The sequence below is a fragment of the Oncorhynchus clarkii genome, chromosome 26, assembly GCF_045791955.1.
Source record: "Oncorhynchus clarkii lewisi isolate Uvic-CL-2024 chromosome 26, UVic_Ocla_1.0, whole genome shotgun sequence".
NCBI lineage: Eukaryota > Metazoa > Chordata > Actinopteri > Salmoniformes > Salmonidae > Oncorhynchus > Oncorhynchus clarkii.
This window is the reverse complement of record NC_092172.1, coordinates 32,203,003-32,222,190: the sequence shown is the minus strand read 5'-3', so window position 1 is coordinate 32,222,190 and position 19,188 is coordinate 32,203,003. Positions and strand designations below refer to the sequence as shown.

Sequence of the window (19,188 nt, the reverse complement as noted above, 5' to 3'; positions counted from 1 at the left end):
CACTACAACTACTCCTACCTCTGGCTTTATTGACAATAGAAGGTTGTGTGTGTGTGTGTGTGTGTGAGAGAGAGAGATTTTACCTCCATAGACCCAGTCTTGTGGTTGCGAATCAGAGGGGATCTCCGGTGGATGCCCATTGGCTCAGAGAGTGGTAGGGCCCGGTCGGGCTCGTCACGTGATAGATCCTCCAAGCTGCCGGGGTCTGTCTGTTTCTGATCATTCTGAACCAGGAAGGAGGGTGCCACAGACATGGGGCGCGTGCACACAACACATTTAAAAAACACAATATACCATACCCACACACTTCACAGGGCATTGATGTACCACTATGGGCACTTTCACATTTCCCTGTATGATCCGGAAGCTAGATTGGTTGGTACCCTGATCCGCGCTATAAAGCATGTGTGAAACTCAAACAAACCTTGGTTGAATGAATCCTGGACCTGCCAGAGTGGTGGGTTCAAGATCCAGGACCAGAGTACCAGGCTTTGTGCCACGGCAGCCCGAGTAGGGTTAAACTTCTGCCTGTTGTAAACAAGCTAGCTTGCTAAGTCATGTAGAATGTACATCTTGCAAATTGCACCGTGAAACGGTTATTTTCTGTTCTTGTTAAACCATAACATATTTTGTAGAATTCTCAGAGATGCCTCAAAACCAAACCAGGGTAGTGACTTTCATATGTGAAAACATCCTATTAGATTAACATTAGGACCAGACATTAAACACTTACCTCTGCGGAAGCGGGACGGAAGCCGAAGCCCATTGGTGCTTTCTCCTCCTCCTCGCAACCTTTGACCCCAGGGCTGAAGTGAAGCTCCACATGGAAACGCTCCTCTGACGACGGGTCCTGAGGGACAGCACAGAGAGGGCTTAGTGAAAGAAAGGGAAACAGACACACACCTACTACAGAAACACACACACCACTACCTTGTTGTTGTCCTCATACAGCATGATAACTATCTGGGTCATGTAGTTGAGTTCAGAAACGGCACCAAGGTAGTCCATCGCCCGCTTCCACTGCTGATCCTTCTCCTCCTGTCACACACACACCAATTATTGGATCAAATGTAGTTCTGTTGCTGTTGTTCAGGGAAATGTAGTTCTAGGTAACCGTAGTTCCTCTGTGGTAGTTGTGTGCTTACGTCGAGCAGGCCTCCGTAGCGGAAGGTGCTGAGTAGAGAATGGACGTGACTCTCGCTGGTGAAGTACAGACGTGTCCGCACGTGGCGACCTGGTGACATCACTCCTCGAGAGTACCTGAGTCGCCAGAGAAACAGAACATCAATGTTTTATTTAAGTTGCCGTCAAACATGGACCGTGTGAACAAAGACATATGTGGGACATAATTGAGTGAGCTACAACTTCATGTTGCAGTTGCCTTTAGATGCAGATCTAGGATCAGCTCACCCTTTCCAAATCTTAACCATTCAGAGAGAGGAAACGCAACTGACCTTAAATCAGCATCTAGGTGCAACTTGACTATTGCTGCCCTGCGAGTCAAGACTCACAGTGGATGGAGTTTGTTGACTGACTCATCCTCGTGGGTCCTCTGGAGGTCCAGCTGGATCTTCTTGACCAGAGGTAGGCAGTAGGCGTACGCTATGTCCAGCTTCTCCACTTTGTTAATGCCGTATTCCTGAGGAGAATACACAAGTCGTGAGAATTACTCCCTGACTAAGACACACAGTGGTCAGAGCGTTGCTATATACAAAGTCTGGGAGCATATAAACAGTGACTGGTATCCATCAACAGTAGGTATGAGGATGTCAGCCAGAGCCTCTGACAGCCTGTGGAGTTCCAGAGTATCCATCTACCGCTTACAACTGACCCACCCAACTCTCCCTCTCTCATCTGTGGTATGATAATATCAGCGAGGGCGTGTGACAATCTGAACAGCTCCAGAGTATCCACCTACCGCTTACAACTGACCCACCCAACTCTCCCTCTCTCATCTGTGGTATGATAATATCAGCGAGGGCGTGTGACAATCTGAACAGCTCCAGAGTATCCACCTACCGCTTACAACTGACCCACCCAACTCTCCCTCTCTCATCTGTGGTATGATAATATCAGCGAGGGCGTGTGACAATCTGAACAGCTCCAGAGTATCCACCTACCGCTTACAACTGACCCACCCAACTCTCCCTCTCTCATCTGTGGTATGATAATATCAGCGAGGGCGTGTGACAATCTGAACAGCTCCAGAGTATCCACCTACCGCTTACAACTGACCCACCCAACTCTCCCTCTCTCATCTGTGGTATGATAATATCAGCGAGGGCGTGTGACAATCTGAACAGCTCCAGAGTATCCACCTACCGCTTACAACTGACCCACCCAACTCTCCCTCTCTCATCTGTGGTATGATAATATCAGCGAGGGCGTGTGACAATCTGAACAGCTCCAGAGTATCCACCTACCGCTTACAACTGACCCACCCAACTCTCCCTCTCTCATCTGTGGTATGATAATATCAGCGAGGGCGTGTGACAATCTGAACAGCTCCAGAGTATCCACCTACCGCTTACAACTGACCCACCCAACTCTCCCTCTCTCATCTGTGGTATGATAATATCAGCGAGGGCGTGTGACAATCTGAACAGCTCCAGAGTATCCACCTACCGCTTACAACTGACCCACCCAACTCTCCCTCTCTCATCTGTGGTATGATAATATCAGCGAGGGCGTGTGACAATCTGAACAGCTCCAGAGTATCCACCTACCGCTTACAACTGACCCACCCAACTCTCCCTCTCTCATCTGTGGTATGATAATATCAGCGAGGGCGTGTGACAATCTGAACAGCTCCAGAGTATCCACCTACCGCTTACAACTGACCCACCCAACTCTCCCTCTCTCATCTGTGGTATGATAATATCAGCGAGGGCGTGTGACAATCTGAACAGCTCCAGAGTATCCACCTACCGCTTACAACTGACCCACCCAACTCTCCCTCTCTCATCTGTGGTATGATAATATCAGCGAGGGCGTGTGACAATCTGAACAGCTCCAGAGTATCCACCTACCGCTTACAACTGACCCACCCAACTCTCCCTCTCTCATCTGTGGTATGATAATATCAGCGAGGGCGTGTGACAATCTGAACAGCTGCAGAGTATCCACCTACCGCTTACAACTGACCCACCCAACTCTCCCTCTCTCATCTGTGGTATGATAATATCAGCGAGGGCGTGTGACAATCTGAACAGCTGCAGAGTATCCACCTACCGCTTACAACTGACCCACCCAACTCTCCCTCTCTCATCTGTGGTATGATAATATCAGCGAGGGCGTGTGACAATCTGAACAGCTCCAGAGTATCCACCTACCGCTTACAACTGACCCACCCAACTCTCCCGCTCTCATCTGTGGTATGATAATATCAGCGAGGGCGTGTGACAATCTGAACAGCTGCAGAGTATCCACCTACCGCTTACAACTGACCCACCCAACTCTCCCTCTCTCATCTGTGGTATGATAATATCAGCGAGGGCGTGTGACAATCTGAACAGCTGCAGAGTATCCACCTACCGCTTACAACTGACGCACCCAACTCTCCCTCTCTCATCTGTGGTATGATAATATCAGCGAGGGCGTGTGACAATCTGAACAGCTGCAGAGTATCCATCTACCGCTTACAACTGACCCACCCAACTCTCCCTCTCTCATCTGTGGTATGATAATATCAGCGAGGGCGTGTGACAATCTGAACAGCTCCAGAGTATCCACCTACCGCTTACAACTGACCCACCCAACTCTCCCTCTCTCATCTGTGGTATGATAATATCAGCGAGGGCGTGTGACAATCTGAACAGCTCCAGAGTATCCACCTACCGCTTACAACTGACCCACCCAACTCTCCCTCTCTCATCTGTGGTATGATAATATCAGCGAGGGCGTGTGACAATCTGAACAGCTGCAGAGTATCCACCTACCGCTTACAACTGACCCACCCAACTCTCCCTCTCTCATCTGTGGTATGATAATATCAGCGAGGGCGTGTGACAATCTGAACAGCTGCAGAGTATCCACCTACCGCTTACAACTGACCCACCCAACTCTCCCTCTCTCATCTGTGGTATGATAATATCAGCGAGGGCGTGTGACAATCTGAACAGCTGCAGAGTATCCACCTACCGCTTACAACTGACCCACCCAACTCTCCCTCTCTCATCTGTGGTATGATAATATCAGCGAGGGCGTGTGACAATCTGAACAGCTCCAGAGTATCCATCCATCCATCTTTCCAAACATCCATGCACCCACCCTCCCACCCAGTTCTCTCCACTCCATCTATCCACACCTCTCTCCACTCACCATTCCATCCATCCATCTTTCCAAACATCCATGCACCCACCCTCCCACCCAGTTCTCTCCACTCCATCTATCCACACCTCTCTCCACTCACCATTCCATCCATCCATCTTTCCAAACATCCATGCACCCACCCTCCCACCCAGTTCTCTCCACTCCATCTATCCACACCTCTCTCCACTCACCATTCCATCCATCCATCCACTCCACCCCTCCTTTCCTCCCTCCCTCACCTGTGGTATGATGATGTCGGCGAGGGCTCGGGACAACCTGAACAGCTCCAGTGTGTCCTCCAGGCCCAGCGTGGCGTTGTGCTGCACGTCGTACTTCACGCAGTCATAGATATCCGGGATCTTGCTGATGTCGTAGCGGCCGCTCTTCATCCGGAAGTCCCGCTCCAGCTTGGACCAGCGTTGCAGCATCAGCTCCAGAGTCTCACTGTGGTACAGCTGCAGGTCTGACGGTCAGGAGGAGAGGAAGAAAAGGAGATGGAGGAGAAGAGGAAGTAGAGGGCAGGTAGGAGAAACACAGTAGTCTGGGATTGGTACAGATCAAATCAAATTGTATTAGTCACATGCATTGAATACAACAGGTGTAGGTAGACCTTACAGTGAAATGCTTACTTACAAGCCCCAAACCAACAACCCAGTTAAAAAATTAAAAACGAATAAGAAATAAAAGTAATTAAAGAGCAACAGTAAAATAACAATAGTGAAACTATATACAGGGGGGTACTGGTACAGAGTCGAGGTGCGGGGGCACCGGTTAGTCAAGGTAATATGTACATGTAGGTAGAGTTATTAAAGTGACTATGCATAGAGGATAACAGAGAGTAGCAGCAGATCCACCTCGCCTTGTGCTGTATTGATTGCCAATGTATGGTTAGCGTTCAACATTGTACCGAGCTGAAATAACACCATCACAGTGCTATACTGTGTTAACATAAGGGTGTACCTGCAGATTTGGGGTCCTCTAGTCTCTTGCGTATCTGGGAGGTGAGACTCTGGATGAGTGTGTAGACCTGGTCACATGTCATCACAGGGTTCTCCACAATTCTCATAGAGTTAACCACAGAGGATGCACCTGTAGGGGCCAGCTGGATGGATGGATGGACACACACACATACACACACACACACACAACTCGCTAAAGAACATTATGCAATAATGAACAGCTTAAAACATCTAAATCTGCTTTGCTTTCATTACAACCAATTACAAAGCCCAGAATGACCAAAGAGCAGAGCAATAACACAGAACAATTTCCACCCTCCTGTAGCAATTACTAGTTTCTATACATCATCTCACTCATGTATGATTTAGCCTAGCTCCAGCTTGATTTAGCCTAGCTCCAGCTTGATTTAGCCTAGCTCCAGCTTGATTTAGCCTAGCTTCTGTCCCTTCCCATTCAGTAAGACGCATTAAAAAGGAAACTAAAAGCTTCAGAGAGGATTTGTGGAAAAGGGAGTTTGTTCTGCTCTGCTTGCAAACCTCATTAGGATTAAGCCCTTCCGGAGGCTAGATTTACTTTAGACTTTGTAACAATGCCTTTTTCTTTTTCACAGCTTGTGTGTCTAATGGAGGTAAGTATGGTGATCTACCCATGCTTTCCTGATAAGACTCATGTCAGCACCCCAAGTTAATGCCTAGGCCTGATAAGACTCATGTTAGCGCCCCAAGCTAATGCCTAGGCTAGGGCACACAGACGACCCGAGTTTGATACCTGAGGCACAAAACCAGTTTTGCTACGGTGTGCCATGAACACTACCCAGGTCAGTTGCACTTGGTGATTGGCTGAGCAGGAATTCAATAAAATCAATTACCCTATCGTAGTCCTCCTCTGTGAACTCCTGGTCTTTCTGCATGATCTCGTGGAGACGGGCCTTGACGCGGTGCTGGCAGCCGCTAAGCGAGTCGCTGTCGTTGTCCAGCAGGCCGTTCATGTTGGCACTCTTCACCATCTGCACAAGGATGGGCGTCAACTCTCCCTCTAACGCCAGCAGACCCTGCCAGGCAAACACTCAGGTAAACACATTTACACACAAAGAGCTTTGACCTCTAACCTCTGACCCCTGTGACGCTTAGTGGTTACTGTTAGGGAATGATCAGAATTAGTTGGGTAACATAGATAAGATGTTTTATTTCCATGATATGCTTAAGAGTTATTTCTCATAAGAATGTATTTTGTTGTACTATAGTGGTGGCCATTGGCAGTTATCTGTTCTATGTCAGGACTAAGTTGCATGGGCCGCAGAGAGGGAAGGGGTCATCATGTGTAAACATATCTTTTCTGTGTGCCAGTGACTCCCTAATTTTCTCATCGGGGAAAGGAGGGTGACAGTGTCTGGAATCACTCTATGCTCCCTCTTTGTTGACCTATAGGGTCACTCTCCTCTCCGTGAGTTTGTCCTCTGATTGGTTGTATTTAGAATTGGTTCTATCTAAATGACAATTTGATAGATATCATAGGTGGTAATGTCTTGGTACCATTTTGTACCAAGGACGAGATAAGAGCTTTGTTTAGGAGACCAAACTGAACGATAATTTATAGCCAACTCGGTCTTCTTTGGGGATACTCCTCTCAGTTGTAAAGTCTTTTCTTTGTGTAAGTTCCTAAGACCTGTGTTTTGTCATGTCGTCTTGAGGGGGTTGGATCTTTGCTATAAAGGAACCCATTTGCCATTATGTTGGGCACTCTCAACTTTTCATTAGAGATACTGAACTGTTGAAAGTCAAAATGCTATTGCAAAAGCTTAATTATTATTAAAGGTGAAGATTAAGCATAACTCTGACTCGTGTGATTTGCTCTCTCATCAGTTGGTAATTAAGGAAATTTCCACGACATTACCTTGGCGAAAGCTGCGGCAGTCATCTGCACTCTGCCCTCGTCAGACGCATAGATCTTGAGGTCGTGTCGGTACGTGCTGTGTAACCGTAGCAACCCGCAGCCAGGGAACCCAGCATAGTCTCCTAGAACGACAGACAATGATCTAATGATTTTTTCAGAGAACATAGTTGGCAACAGTGTTTTGGTGTGTGTGTGTGTCTCTCACCTTGTCCTCCGGGGTACATGCAGCGGAAGGCCCTGCCCAGCTCTTCAGCCTGTACCCTGCCTGCTGGTGTCAGCTCCCCTCCCCACTTCAACACCAGCAGCAGAGAAGGGCACTCCTTACGTGTGTCTGTGGAACAACACATCAGCTTAACTAGCAATCAATTCAATCCTACGTATCCTAAAACCTCAATTGAATGCCCAGGCTGGCTTTAACTGTGTGTGAAGTTGAGTTTGGTTGGTGACGTATTGTACTCAGGCATTTAATACAATTCGTATCACTGATAGCACAGTTTAAAATTGACAACACTTTTGTTACAATTAGCACACAAAGCATTTGTTACAAAATGAAAAAAATGAAGATTACGCAAAAGTAACTACAGATAACCTACCTACCACTCTGTGATAAAACTCACTAATTGGCAATGCCGACAGTATTTTTGTCATGCAGGGCTCAAACGTCTAGCGCTAGATAGAGAAACAATGACTATGAACTGGAGCAGAGTTGCAATTTGATGTGTTCATGTGAGGAGAAACTGATACCCAGCTCTTACTAGAGACCAGTGTTTATGCTGGAATGTCAAGTGATATCTGGCTACCATAAGACACTGATGCTTGCTGGAGGCTTGGCGCGTAAGGGACGTTTTACGATGGAACACCTTTTCCACAAATGCAACTCAGACATATAGTACATGGTGATGGTGGCTGGAGGAAAGCTGCCCCCTTATGATCTAAGCAGTAGAGGTGAAATGCTTCCTCCGTTTCCCCGTTTTCTGCTTCCTACCTTCCTCCTCGCTGGATGTTTTGGGCTGCCCGTGGGGCAGGTAGGTGATCTGCACTTTTCTGTTGATCCCAGAAAAGTGGCCATACCTGGAAAAGACAGGAATAGAAGAAAAGGGAGAACCATGTGTTATGACTGTCATCCATGTTCAGTCAATCATGCATTGAATAGCCTGGGTGTCAGTCTGTCTGCTTCAGCCAACTTGCCATTGTCTAGCTAGCTAAAACGTGCCTGGAAATCAGGGACTACGCAATGATAGTGTTGTTGAATGCAGAACCAGTTAGTCACTGACATTTATTTTTTTAACAGCCTCAACTTTGTTCTGGCTACTTGTAAATCCTTTGTCATTATCATAAACTAGTTACCAGTTCAAAGAGAACTGATTCACTCTTCCTCAATCTTTCAAATGTCTAAGAATTACATCTGATTGGACTAACCTACAGGTTCCATACACTACTTTACAGCTTTGTGATTGCACAGACAAAACTGGACATTATGTGCATTGTCCAGTTCATATTTTTCCGCAATCTAGTTTTGATGACATTTCGATAGAACTACGATGGCCCAGAAAGTCAAGAAGCCCCAGGTGAGATTGTGTGCCTAATAACACGTTGGCCTAGTTAGACATGTCACTCACATCTCCAGAACGGTCTTCAGCTGCTCCAGTTTGGATTTCTTCTCTTCGATCTCGCAGTCTTCTCTTCCATCACCCAGTTCTAGCAACAGTTGCCGAGCTATGTCCAGTACCTCCTAACCACACAAAGGAAATGGACAAAATGACAAAGCCATCAGAGAGATGGAATAGAATGTATTACTTTGAGGAAATTATTTTAACAGCCTTGTGGTTTACACAAACAAAATGGACAGTTGAAATGAGTTGTGTGAAATGGGATTCCTACATACAGCTTTGACCATCTAAACACAGGAATTGATACATTTGCGATCAAAGAGCGGTGCGATGGCTAACTAAGTAAGTGGATTATTTCAACCCACATCTAGCCAAGTTAGTAAGATATAACTAAGTACAGATGTAGTCAAATGAAGAGAAAAATCACAATTTACAATGGTTTTCTTCTTCTTGATCCTATGCAGTTGTTAATCAAACAAAACAAAAATTAACAGATTTTAGAAGTGAATCATGCAAGAGTGCCAATATATTTGACCGCATCTGTAAGTAAGTTAGCCAGATGTATTATTTACAGTTAGTTAACAATCCCTCCTACACTCATGCGCTAGCTACCGTAACACGTTACACTCATGCGCTAGCTACCGTAACACGTTTCCAAAAATGACGAAGTGGCCACAGTTGTGTTTACATTTGACCAAAATGTGACGTACACTAATCCACTTTCCATGCGTATTGTCCTCCTCCAAGGAGGAAATTATTTCCAGTCTCGTGGTTAACACAAACACATGGATAAGTACAGTTAAAAAGTTACGTAAAGTCAGCCATGTAAAATGAGATTCACACAAACATGTGACAGGAATTGATTTATTACTTGGCTAAAGTGAGTAAAATAAAGATAAACAGTGAAGTATATCCCCTAAAGGGCTACATACTATAGAAGAAACAAGGAAAGAAGATATAGTTTGTATAATATCAACCTTCCAGTACAAAAGCCTCTCAAGACCAGAAAGGCCTTTGTACTGAAACGCTGAAACTATAATGCCCTCTTCTCGTGTGGCTTTGTTGGTCGCTCATTCTATTTAGTTACCTGCAGTTGTTTTGGCTTCTTCAGCTTCAATTTCCCTGTCTTGTAACCCCCGTATTTGTCAAACAATTCAAAAAACCTATTGAAGAGAGAAAGACATTGTATTTTATACCAAAAATATATATATATATAAATTGTTTTTGACGTTTCGGTTAATGGCCATAGGCTACCTGCCGAGTCGTCATGGAACAGTGGATGTCATGAAACTTAATGACTGGTAATTTGTCAGGATTAATGACACGGTTTAAAGATTTAAAAGAGTTAAATAAAGATTCAATTAAAAATGTTAAACACAATTAAGGGGTCCTTGACGATCATGACATCTAAGGCATTACACCTAGACTTTACATACAGGGTTACCCAAGAACTCACATGGGATTCCGCACTTCCATCTTCATCTTTTGCTTAGGAGTTCGGTCTCCGTGGCGGATTATTGCGATGACACAGCGTAACTCCATCCTGATTGGAAGGAATGTGACAGTAAAAAGGAATATGAGTGAACAATGATGGTAAGTCGGGGTAATGACTTTTACCCCATCACTGGCATGTCTAAATAAGCAGAAACTTCACAGTGAAGCCTGTTATCTTTGAGACAGCAGTGGTTTTGATGTTGCGGCTACAGTAAAACTGTACATTTGTCTACCTCAAAGTTTTTGCGCCTACAAGTTTGTCTTGGCAACGTTTTACCGATCATATGCACTAACATACTAGTCTGTGTGTGTAAGACTCACATGGTGCCAGATGTGGTTGGGACGATGGGGATGTCCTCAGCCTCAGTAGGGATGGACCAGGGGATGTGGAACTGAGGAGCTAGCTCCCTCATCACTATATTACTGCAGAGGACAAGGAAACACAGTTCACATCATAGAAATACATTATGGTTAACATACAGTCAACATTTACCAACATCTGGATCTTCTGACGGATTATTAACTTCTATGTAACTAGTGAGTTAATAATAGCAAGTCATCTGTAGTACCATTTGTTTCCCCACTGACATTGCTGATAGCTACTTTATTGAGGAAACATGTTCTTACTATGACTGAAATGTGGTTGTTCTACCTAGCTATCTTAAGATGAATTCACTAACTACATGTCGCTCTGGACAAGAGCGTCTGCTAAAAATCACAAAAAAAAAAACTTGAAATGATTCAGGATCAGCTGTCCCAAACACCCTAGGCTACCTTTAATCAGTTTGTGCTGATCTGGACTAGTTGTTATTGGCTTACAGAAGGGGGTGGGGCAACCTTGATCCTGGAGGGTGCCAGGTTAATTTACAAACCAGCACCAACACTAAACTCAAATAACCAGTCTTCAACAAAGACCACAATTAGTCTAATCAGTTGTGCTACAGCAGGGGTGGATCTGAAGTCTGCCCCTGTTGGACCAAGAGTCAGACCACTATGTTGGACCAGGAGTCAGAACACTATGCCCCTGTTGGACCAGGAGTCAGAACCGGCATAGCCCTGGCATAATGTAACCCTATGAAAACACAATATGACCGAAATAGCCCTCTGGCACATCGTACCCCAGGATCTTGGCACAGTCGTCGTAGTACTTCATGGAGTTCTTGACGAAGCTGAAGCCGTTGACGTCACAGACGTAGGAGTGACCGTTGGCTCGGAGAAGGTCAAAGCCACACACTGTTTGCTGCAGGGGGAAAAGACAGTCAGATAGGAATGACATGTAGTGTAATTGGGGGTGGCATTATCAAGAATATCAATCAGGGTAAGAGGGGGAAAATGTACTTATTGAGGGTCTGTATTTGTTGATTCTCCTTTATATGACTTCAGCCTCTGTTCTGTTTTCTCTTGTCACTTCCCTTATCAAAGTGATCGATCAAGTTGAGAGTGCACTCAACAGGCTGCCTGGAGCTACAGTACGTCAGACCTGGGTTCTTTTTTTTAAGTCCTTTCTTTAGCCTGCCTGGGGTGCTAGGTGGGTGGGGTTTGCACTTTTCTATTGGTTCCATTGCAACAGGCAAGCACAGATAGGGTATCTAAAATAGCATTTGAATCCAGGTCTGAACTGTGTACCAGCTCATTAAATAGAAGAGGGGCAAATCAATGACAAATTCCACGTCGACCCATAGCCCCTACCCAGAGGCACTTGATGTAGATTTTATCCAGAGCAGCAAATAGTTCACACCTATCGGCTATTCAGTATAATGTGGCAATCTATTCAGCACCACGAGGGAATCGAACCCACAACCAACTGAGTCATAACTGACCTTGAATGCCAGGCAGACCTTGCGGGCCACTAGTTTCTCCATGGCGGTGAGCATGACGGGGTAGCGGATCTCCTTCCCCTCGCTGTCTCTCTCCACCTTCCCGTCCAGGGCAGGAGACTTCCTGGCCTCAGCGTGGGCATAGTCAGGCCCCACCGTATACACCTGAGGACACATACACATGGAGATTTAGTACACAGACACACACAGTGCACTCGCATAAGACAAATAAACAAACATGCATAGATACAGACAGACACACAGAAATACAGACTGACAATCGCATAACACACACCTTAACGTCCGTCCCGTCCGTCGGCATGAACTCTTCGTAGATGTAGGAGCCAGTCTTCCTCACGTTGCTCTCTGGTGAGTACACACTGCTCCGGCTCCCGATCTACAGGACAGAGGCAACAGCGTCAGAACTGGGAGAACTGCGTACTGTCTACAGCAGTGGTTCCCAAACTCCTTTAGCTCTGTGATCAACTGAAAGCTGTTGGTGTGAACCACCAACTAAACAGACCAATTATTCTACAACTCAGAATAAAACCACCCACCAACAGGCGCCCAGTGGACTAAACACTTGGGAAACGCTGCTCTTCACACGATAGGATAACATTAGGACTGAATGAACGTCTGCCATAATACTCAACTGTAACCAGAGTCAAAGAAAGAGACTAGGGTTCATTCATCAGTAGACAGTGTTGCACATCACTTATGATCTATTCCATTTCAGAGGAAGAACACAGAGCAGCTTACTACAGTCGACTGGGATGCTAATAATGTGTGTGATAAAATCAGCTATTGGGATCGAATGGTTATAAATCCTGACAAAAAAAACATTGGTCCGTTTTATGAAAGTCCCAAAAGCCCTCTGAGAATGTTAGGTGAGATCACAGTGAATAAAATAGACTGAGTCAAATATAATTTCAATGTGCTGTTGTATATTTGGAGGACTATGTATTACTATTGTAAGGGGAAGACGCTGATCTTGGGTCAGTTTTGCATTTTCCCCACTAATGGTTAAGGTTATGATTGGGGAGTTGATCCAAGATCTGTACCTAGATGACGTTTCACCTCAGAGCCTGTTAATAGAGCAGGAGGTAAGCCTGGCAGTTGTCATAATCAAGCAACTGGTGTGTACAGTTAAACACATACAAATAGAATATGGAACATATAGAGCCAATCACGATAGCTATATTCTAAATCGGGACGTTTTTCCAGACGAAACCTAGTCCTGGGGTGAATTCATTAGTTGCACACCGTAGCAAAGTGTCGGACGATGTTTTGAAACTAAAGGTTGGTCCATCCCAGTTTCGTTCCATTCCAGTCGGCTTGGTTCCGTTTCATTCCTAGTGAATACATCCTTGGATTAAAAAGTGCTTGCTCTTTAGTTCAGGACAAGGCTTAATCTGTGTCTGGGAAACAGCCCAATAGAATATAGCTAGATATAGAAAACATAATAGTTGACTGAAAGTATCACAGTTCAGGCAGTATTTAAAACAACTGTGAGGGACGGGATACTTTGGATTTTTGGTAATGAAACCCTTTATCTAATTCCCCAGAGTCAGATGAACTCATGGATACCATTTTTAAAAGTCTCTACATCAAGTATGAAAGAAATTCAAGAGACTAGCATTAGCACAATGACTAAAAGTCTATGGTATAACCTAGCATGCTATCAGTTACCATAGACTTCCAGTCATTGCGCTAAAACTATATTGGTAATGTTAGCAAGTTCCTTCAAAATGCATGCAGAGAATGTTTTTTTTCATCCACGAGTTCATCTGAAAAAGGGCTTCATTGACAAAATCTTGAAGTACCCCTTTAAGAATGTTATGACTAAAGACACAAACAACTAAACCATCTTTACATGACCTTTAGTTCTATCATCTACAGTGCATTCGGAAAGTATTCAGACCCCTTGACTTTTTCCACGTTTTCTTAGGCAACGGCTTCATTCTAAAATAGATTTTTTTAAATTCCCCTCAATCTACACACAATACCCCATAATGACAAAGAAAAAAGTTTAATAATAAAAAAATAAAAAAAGGAAATTGCACAATTGCATAAGTATTCAGACCCCTAACTTTGTTGAAGTTCCTTTGGCAGCGATTACAGCCTCGAGTCTTATTGGGTATGATGCTACAAGCGTGGCACACCAGTATTTGGAGAGTTTCTCCCATTCTTCTCTGCAGATCCTCTCAAGCTCTGTCAGGTTGGATGGGGAGCATTGCTACACAGCTATTTTCAGGTCTCTCCAGGCTGTGTGCTTAGGGTCTTTGTCCTGTTGGAAGGTGAACCGTCGCCCCAGTCTGAGGTCCTAAGCACTCTGGAGTAGGTTTTCATCAAGGATCTCTGTACTTTGCTCCGTTTATCTTTCCCTCGATCCTGACTAGACTCCCAGTCCTTGCCACTGAAAAACATCCCCACAGCATGATGCTGCTACCACCATACTTTACCGTAGGGATGGTGCCAGGTTTCCTACAGACGTGATGCTTGGCACTCAGGCCAAAGAGTTCAATCTGGTTTCTCATGGTCAGAGTCATTTAGGTGCCTTTTGGCAAACTCCAAGCGGGCTGTCATGTGCCTTTTACTGAGGAGTGGCTTCCATCTGGCCACTCTACCATAAAGGCCTTATCAGTGGAGTGCTGCAGAAATGGTTGTCCTTCTGGAAGGTTCTCCCATCTACACAGAGGAACTCTGGAGCTCTGTCAGAGTGACCATCGGGTTCTTGGTCACCTCCCTGACCAAGACCCTTCTCCCCCGATTGCTAAGTTTGGCCAGGCAGCCAGGTCTAGGAAGAGTCTTGGTTCCAAACTTCATCCAGAAATGTTTTGGTACCCTTCCCCAGATCTGTGCCTTGAAACAATCCTACCTCAGAGCTCTATGAACAATTCCTTCAACCTAATGGCTAAGCTTTCGCTCTGACATGTACTGTCAACTGTAGGACCTTGTATAGACAGGCGTGTGCCTTTCCAAATCATGTCCAATAAATGGAATTTACGACAGGTGGACTCCAATCAAGTTGTAGAGACATCTCATGGATGATCAACGGAAACAGGATGCACCAGAGCTCAATTTCGAGTCTTATAGCAAAGGGTCTGCATGCTTGTAAATAAAGCATATTTTTTTATTATTTTTATTATACATTTGCAAAAATTTCTAAAAACCTGTTTTCACTATGTCATTATGGGGCAGTGTGTAGATTGATGGGGGGGGGGGGGGGGGGGGGGGGGGGGAGTATTTAATCCATTTTAGAATATGGTTGCAAGATAACAAAATGTGGTAAAACTCAAGGGGTCTGAATACTTTCCGAATGCACGGTGTGTGTTATACCCTACTGGCAGTAGCATCACAGGTGATAACTGAATCCGGACCATCCGTCAGATCAGAAAATAACAGGTTCCGTTTCTTCGTTTGAAATTACTGTTGTGGTAAAGTGATGGTTGTTCTCCTCCCACTGTCAGAATAGGAGGTCTGCATAACAAATGGCACCCTGCTTCCCAATGTAGTGCACTACGTGGGCCCATAGGGCTCTGGTCATAAGTGTCGCACTATATTGGGAATAGGGTGCCATTTGGGACGCAGAATAGATAAAACCTAGGCCGTGTCTACACTTGACAGTTCATGCAGCTTTTGTATTCTGATTAGAGTTCTGACCATGGAATTCTAGACCTCCATTTAAATGTGTCTACCGTGTCCACATTGTGTCTGGATTCCCTTTTCCCACGTAATATTCAAAAGCATGTATTCATTCTGCAAACGGTGGAACTGGCTAAATCTGATAACAACAACTGGATAGCAGTAGCCAACTACTGTAGCTAACCTCTAACTAGCCAGAAAGCAACGTTAAAGGGATTGCAAAGAGGTTAGCATAACTCTAGCCAAACCAAAAATATGTTTTCTAAATAAGCTAGCTGGCTAGCATTTGAAGCCAGAAAAACACGTTCCTCACATGCTAAGAATGCATTTCCTCCAATGTTTAATGAAAAAAAGGTGCCTCTCGCTCCAAAAACACACAATTTCTGGAGACCTGTGGGCAGACTGCTGATGACGTTGCCCACTGTATGCGCTTTCGGTAGCCTGATTGCGTCCAGACTGAGGAGAAATCCACACACAATACATCCCTGACCAACTCCTGAAGTGGTCAGCCAGATCTGAACGCAATCTGACCACACGACCACCTGTCTTTTCAATGCGATCTTCGTAATCTGATAGCAGAGGTTGCATGTCAAGTGTCGACACAGCTCTAATGTCATCGTGTTCCTGCCTTGTTGATGAGCCCAGCCAGAGTGAGTGCCTGGTGTGGCTTCACCTATTTAAGTACCCTTAATGTGCTTTAGAATAAGTGCTATTATGGCTATGAGGAACTCTTCGGTTGGGGCTGAGGGAGGAGAGGAAGTGTGAGGGAGAAAGAAGCCTGGTCAAAAAGCTACCCCAGGGGCTTTCCCATGTGGGTTAGACAGAGGAACGTATTGGGGTCATTTTTTTTAAGGGTTTAACGGCTTAGGGATCAGAATGTGACCTTTCTGAAGAGGCGCTGGCTTCCCCCTCCCGCTGAGGTGGGGTAGTAGATGTAGACGTTGTGGTCTTCAGCACAGACGGGTTTCTCCACAAAGGGTTTAGGGAACACCTCCCCATTCACCTCCACATGGTCTTCTCCCTCGACCAGGTTACACTCTGGGGAAGACACACCAATACAAAGTTGTTTTCATTATTGCACACCGCAGCTAAATGTTTTGCAACAGAAAACATTATACAAAGAAAATTTGTTTTTTTGGACAAGTTCAGGTAGCCCCTCCTAGTTTCGGTCCACTTCTTCCATTCAGTTTGTAGTAAATACGAACCAGGTGCATATTGTCAGTTCATCGTCATATTCAGACGATGGTCAGCCCTTTCAACTGTAAATAGTAGGATTCAACCAGTTGAACCTGTACATTATAGTCCCCGTTTCAAAAACAGACAATTACATGTCTTAGTATACCATTGACAGTCCGTACAACCATGCCCTCATACACTGAATAGTGTTGTTTTATCAAAATTCTCAAAGTATCATGGCAAGCAAACAAAACATTGAGCAGACTGAATTCCCTGAGGAAATCAGAGTCCTAATGTTAGAAACTAACAGCTGGTCACATGTTTACTCTTCAAGCTACAGCACACAGTATTTGACAAAAAGCAGGTTCTTAAAAGGACCATTGAGTGGAGTCTGCTTCATGTTCTGTTTTTGACATTGAAAATCAAGTATCATGATAACACTGACAGCTCTACCTTTACTGAGAAAGGGTTGTAACATTTTAGAAGCATTAGACCAGAACCTTGATAGACTAAGTTCAAACATTAGTCATGAAGGTCAAGCTCGTTGTTACATCTACTGGCCCTACTGGCGTGACTTCTAAACTGTAAATTGAGGTCGCTATTCTACCGCCATTACACCCATCAGGGATGAAGAAGACCTAACCCATCTAGTGAACTCTACCTTGCGGGACTGTGTTCAATCAGAGCATTAAAAGGGAAAATGAATGGCCTCCAAGTCACGTCACCACACTCAGATATAATCACAGAATGCTCACAACCTAAGACACTCATAACTGCAATATTTACCACAGGAACCAAAGTAAATCAAGTCAGTGTCCCAAATGGCACCCTATTCCCTATATAGTGCACTACCTTTGACCAGGGCCCATAGGGATGAAGGGAATAGGGTGCCATTTGGGACATTGTCCGACATCCTCCCAAGGCAGTGTTGTTCTAAGGCTGGAGAAGTCTGTCTGGTGTTTAAGAGAGAAAAACCGAGACCTCACTGGAAAGTGGTTTTATTCTTTCTCTGACTATAACCAGGTTTCCATCCAACCTTTTTATGCAAGTAAAGTACATCAGATAAATAAAAAGTCACAACAGGCCTGAAGAAAACTGTTAATTTGTTGGTTCATTTTTCAAATGTCGACAAAACAAGATTCACAGCAGAACTGTCTTTTTAGAGTGTGGTGTCAAAAAAGTAGAGCATCTCTTTATTACAGACAAACCTCTCACCATCTTTACAACCATTGAATCTACAGGTTTTGACTATAACAGTTTACAATATAAGGTAGCGCCAAGTAATTTAGTCTCCTCAACAACCACACCATTCATTACCAGATTCAGTTGAGGTCTAGAACTTAGGGAATGAGTTGTACCAAATACAATGCTCTAAGTTGTAGAGATGTCCAGGACCAGTTTATTACTGGCCACCCATTCCAAAACAGACTGCAACTCTTTGCTAAGGGTTTCAGTGACTTCATTAGCTGTGGTTGCTGAGGTGTATATGGTTGAATCATTAGCATACATGGACACACATGCTTTGTTTAATGTCAGTGGCAGGTCATTGGAAAAATTAGAAAAGAGTAAAGGGCCTAGAGAGCTGCCCTGCGGTACACCACACTTTACATGTTTTCTTTAATGGAAGCGTCAAACCCTTTGAGTTCTATTAGATAGATTGCCATATTGTGGATTCGGAGCTAAGGTTGAAAGCCATAACACATATTTTTTTCAACAGGTTAGGGTCAATAATATCAAAAGGCTGCACTGAAATCTAACATTACAGCTCCCATAATCTTCTTATTATCAACTTATTTCAACCAATCAGTCATTTGGGGAACGTTGAAAAAAATGTGTCAGAAATGGAGCTTACATGATTCCTTATTCCACATGTCAGAGATGTGATGTTTGTTCGATATGATATACTGTATAAGTTCCTGGGGAGAATACAACACTACGTAAGTAGTGAGAAATACATCCTGCCTAAGACGCACAGTGGTAAGTAAGGGAGCATCTGAACTGTGAGACAACGGACCAGCATTCCTGTGGAACGCTTTAGACACCTTGTAGAGTCCATGGCTCGATGAATTAGGAGGTGTGTGTGTGTGTGTGTGTGGGGGGATGCTGGCATTCTAGGCAGAGTTCCTCTGTCCAGTGTCTGTTCGGGGGTATCATCGGATGGGGCCACAGTGTCTCCTGACCCCTCTTGTCTCAGCCTCCAGTATTTATGCTGCAGTAGATTATGTGTCGGGGCCAAGGGTCAGTTTGTTATATCTGGAGTACTTCTCCTGTCTTATCCGGTG

At 44.7% G+C, this 19,188-nt stretch overlaps 1 protein-coding gene across 6 annotated transcripts in view; it reads right to left on the bottom strand.

Moving 5' to 3' along the window:
- The window catches only part of LOC139385008 (diphosphoinositol pentakisphosphate kinase 1a), a 50,765-nt gene that overhangs the window by 19,836 nt on the left and 11,741 nt on the right, over positions 1-19,188 (bottom strand). For all 6 annotated transcript variants that reach the window (XM_071129976.1, XM_071129977.1, XM_071129980.1 and 3 more), the window contains exons 6-24: positions 16,614-16,768; positions 12,381-12,482; positions 12,089-12,250; positions 11,387-11,508; positions 10,590-10,691; positions 10,231-10,317; positions 9,862-9,937; positions 8,784-8,896; positions 8,150-8,235; positions 7,370-7,495; positions 7,165-7,286; positions 6,140-6,322; positions 5,272-5,413; positions 4,551-4,774; positions 1,512-1,639; positions 1,146-1,260; positions 931-1,038; positions 734-850; positions 84-224 (exon numbers count right to left, since the gene is read on the bottom strand). In XM_071129976.1, coding sequence (XP_070986077.1) covers positions 84-224; positions 734-850; positions 931-1,038; positions 1,146-1,260; positions 1,512-1,639; positions 4,551-4,774; positions 5,272-5,413; positions 6,140-6,322; positions 7,165-7,286; positions 7,370-7,495; positions 8,150-8,235; positions 8,784-8,896; positions 9,862-9,937; positions 10,231-10,317; positions 10,590-10,691; positions 11,387-11,508; positions 12,089-12,250; positions 12,381-12,482; positions 16,614-16,768 — 2,411 coding nt within the window. The remainder of the gene's footprint in view (positions 1-83; positions 225-733; positions 851-930; positions 1,039-1,145; positions 1,261-1,511; positions 1,640-4,550; positions 4,775-5,271; positions 5,414-6,139; positions 6,323-7,164; positions 7,287-7,369; positions 7,496-8,149; positions 8,236-8,783; positions 8,897-9,861; positions 9,938-10,230; positions 10,318-10,589; positions 10,692-11,386; positions 11,509-12,088; positions 12,251-12,380; positions 12,483-16,613; positions 16,769-19,188) is intronic.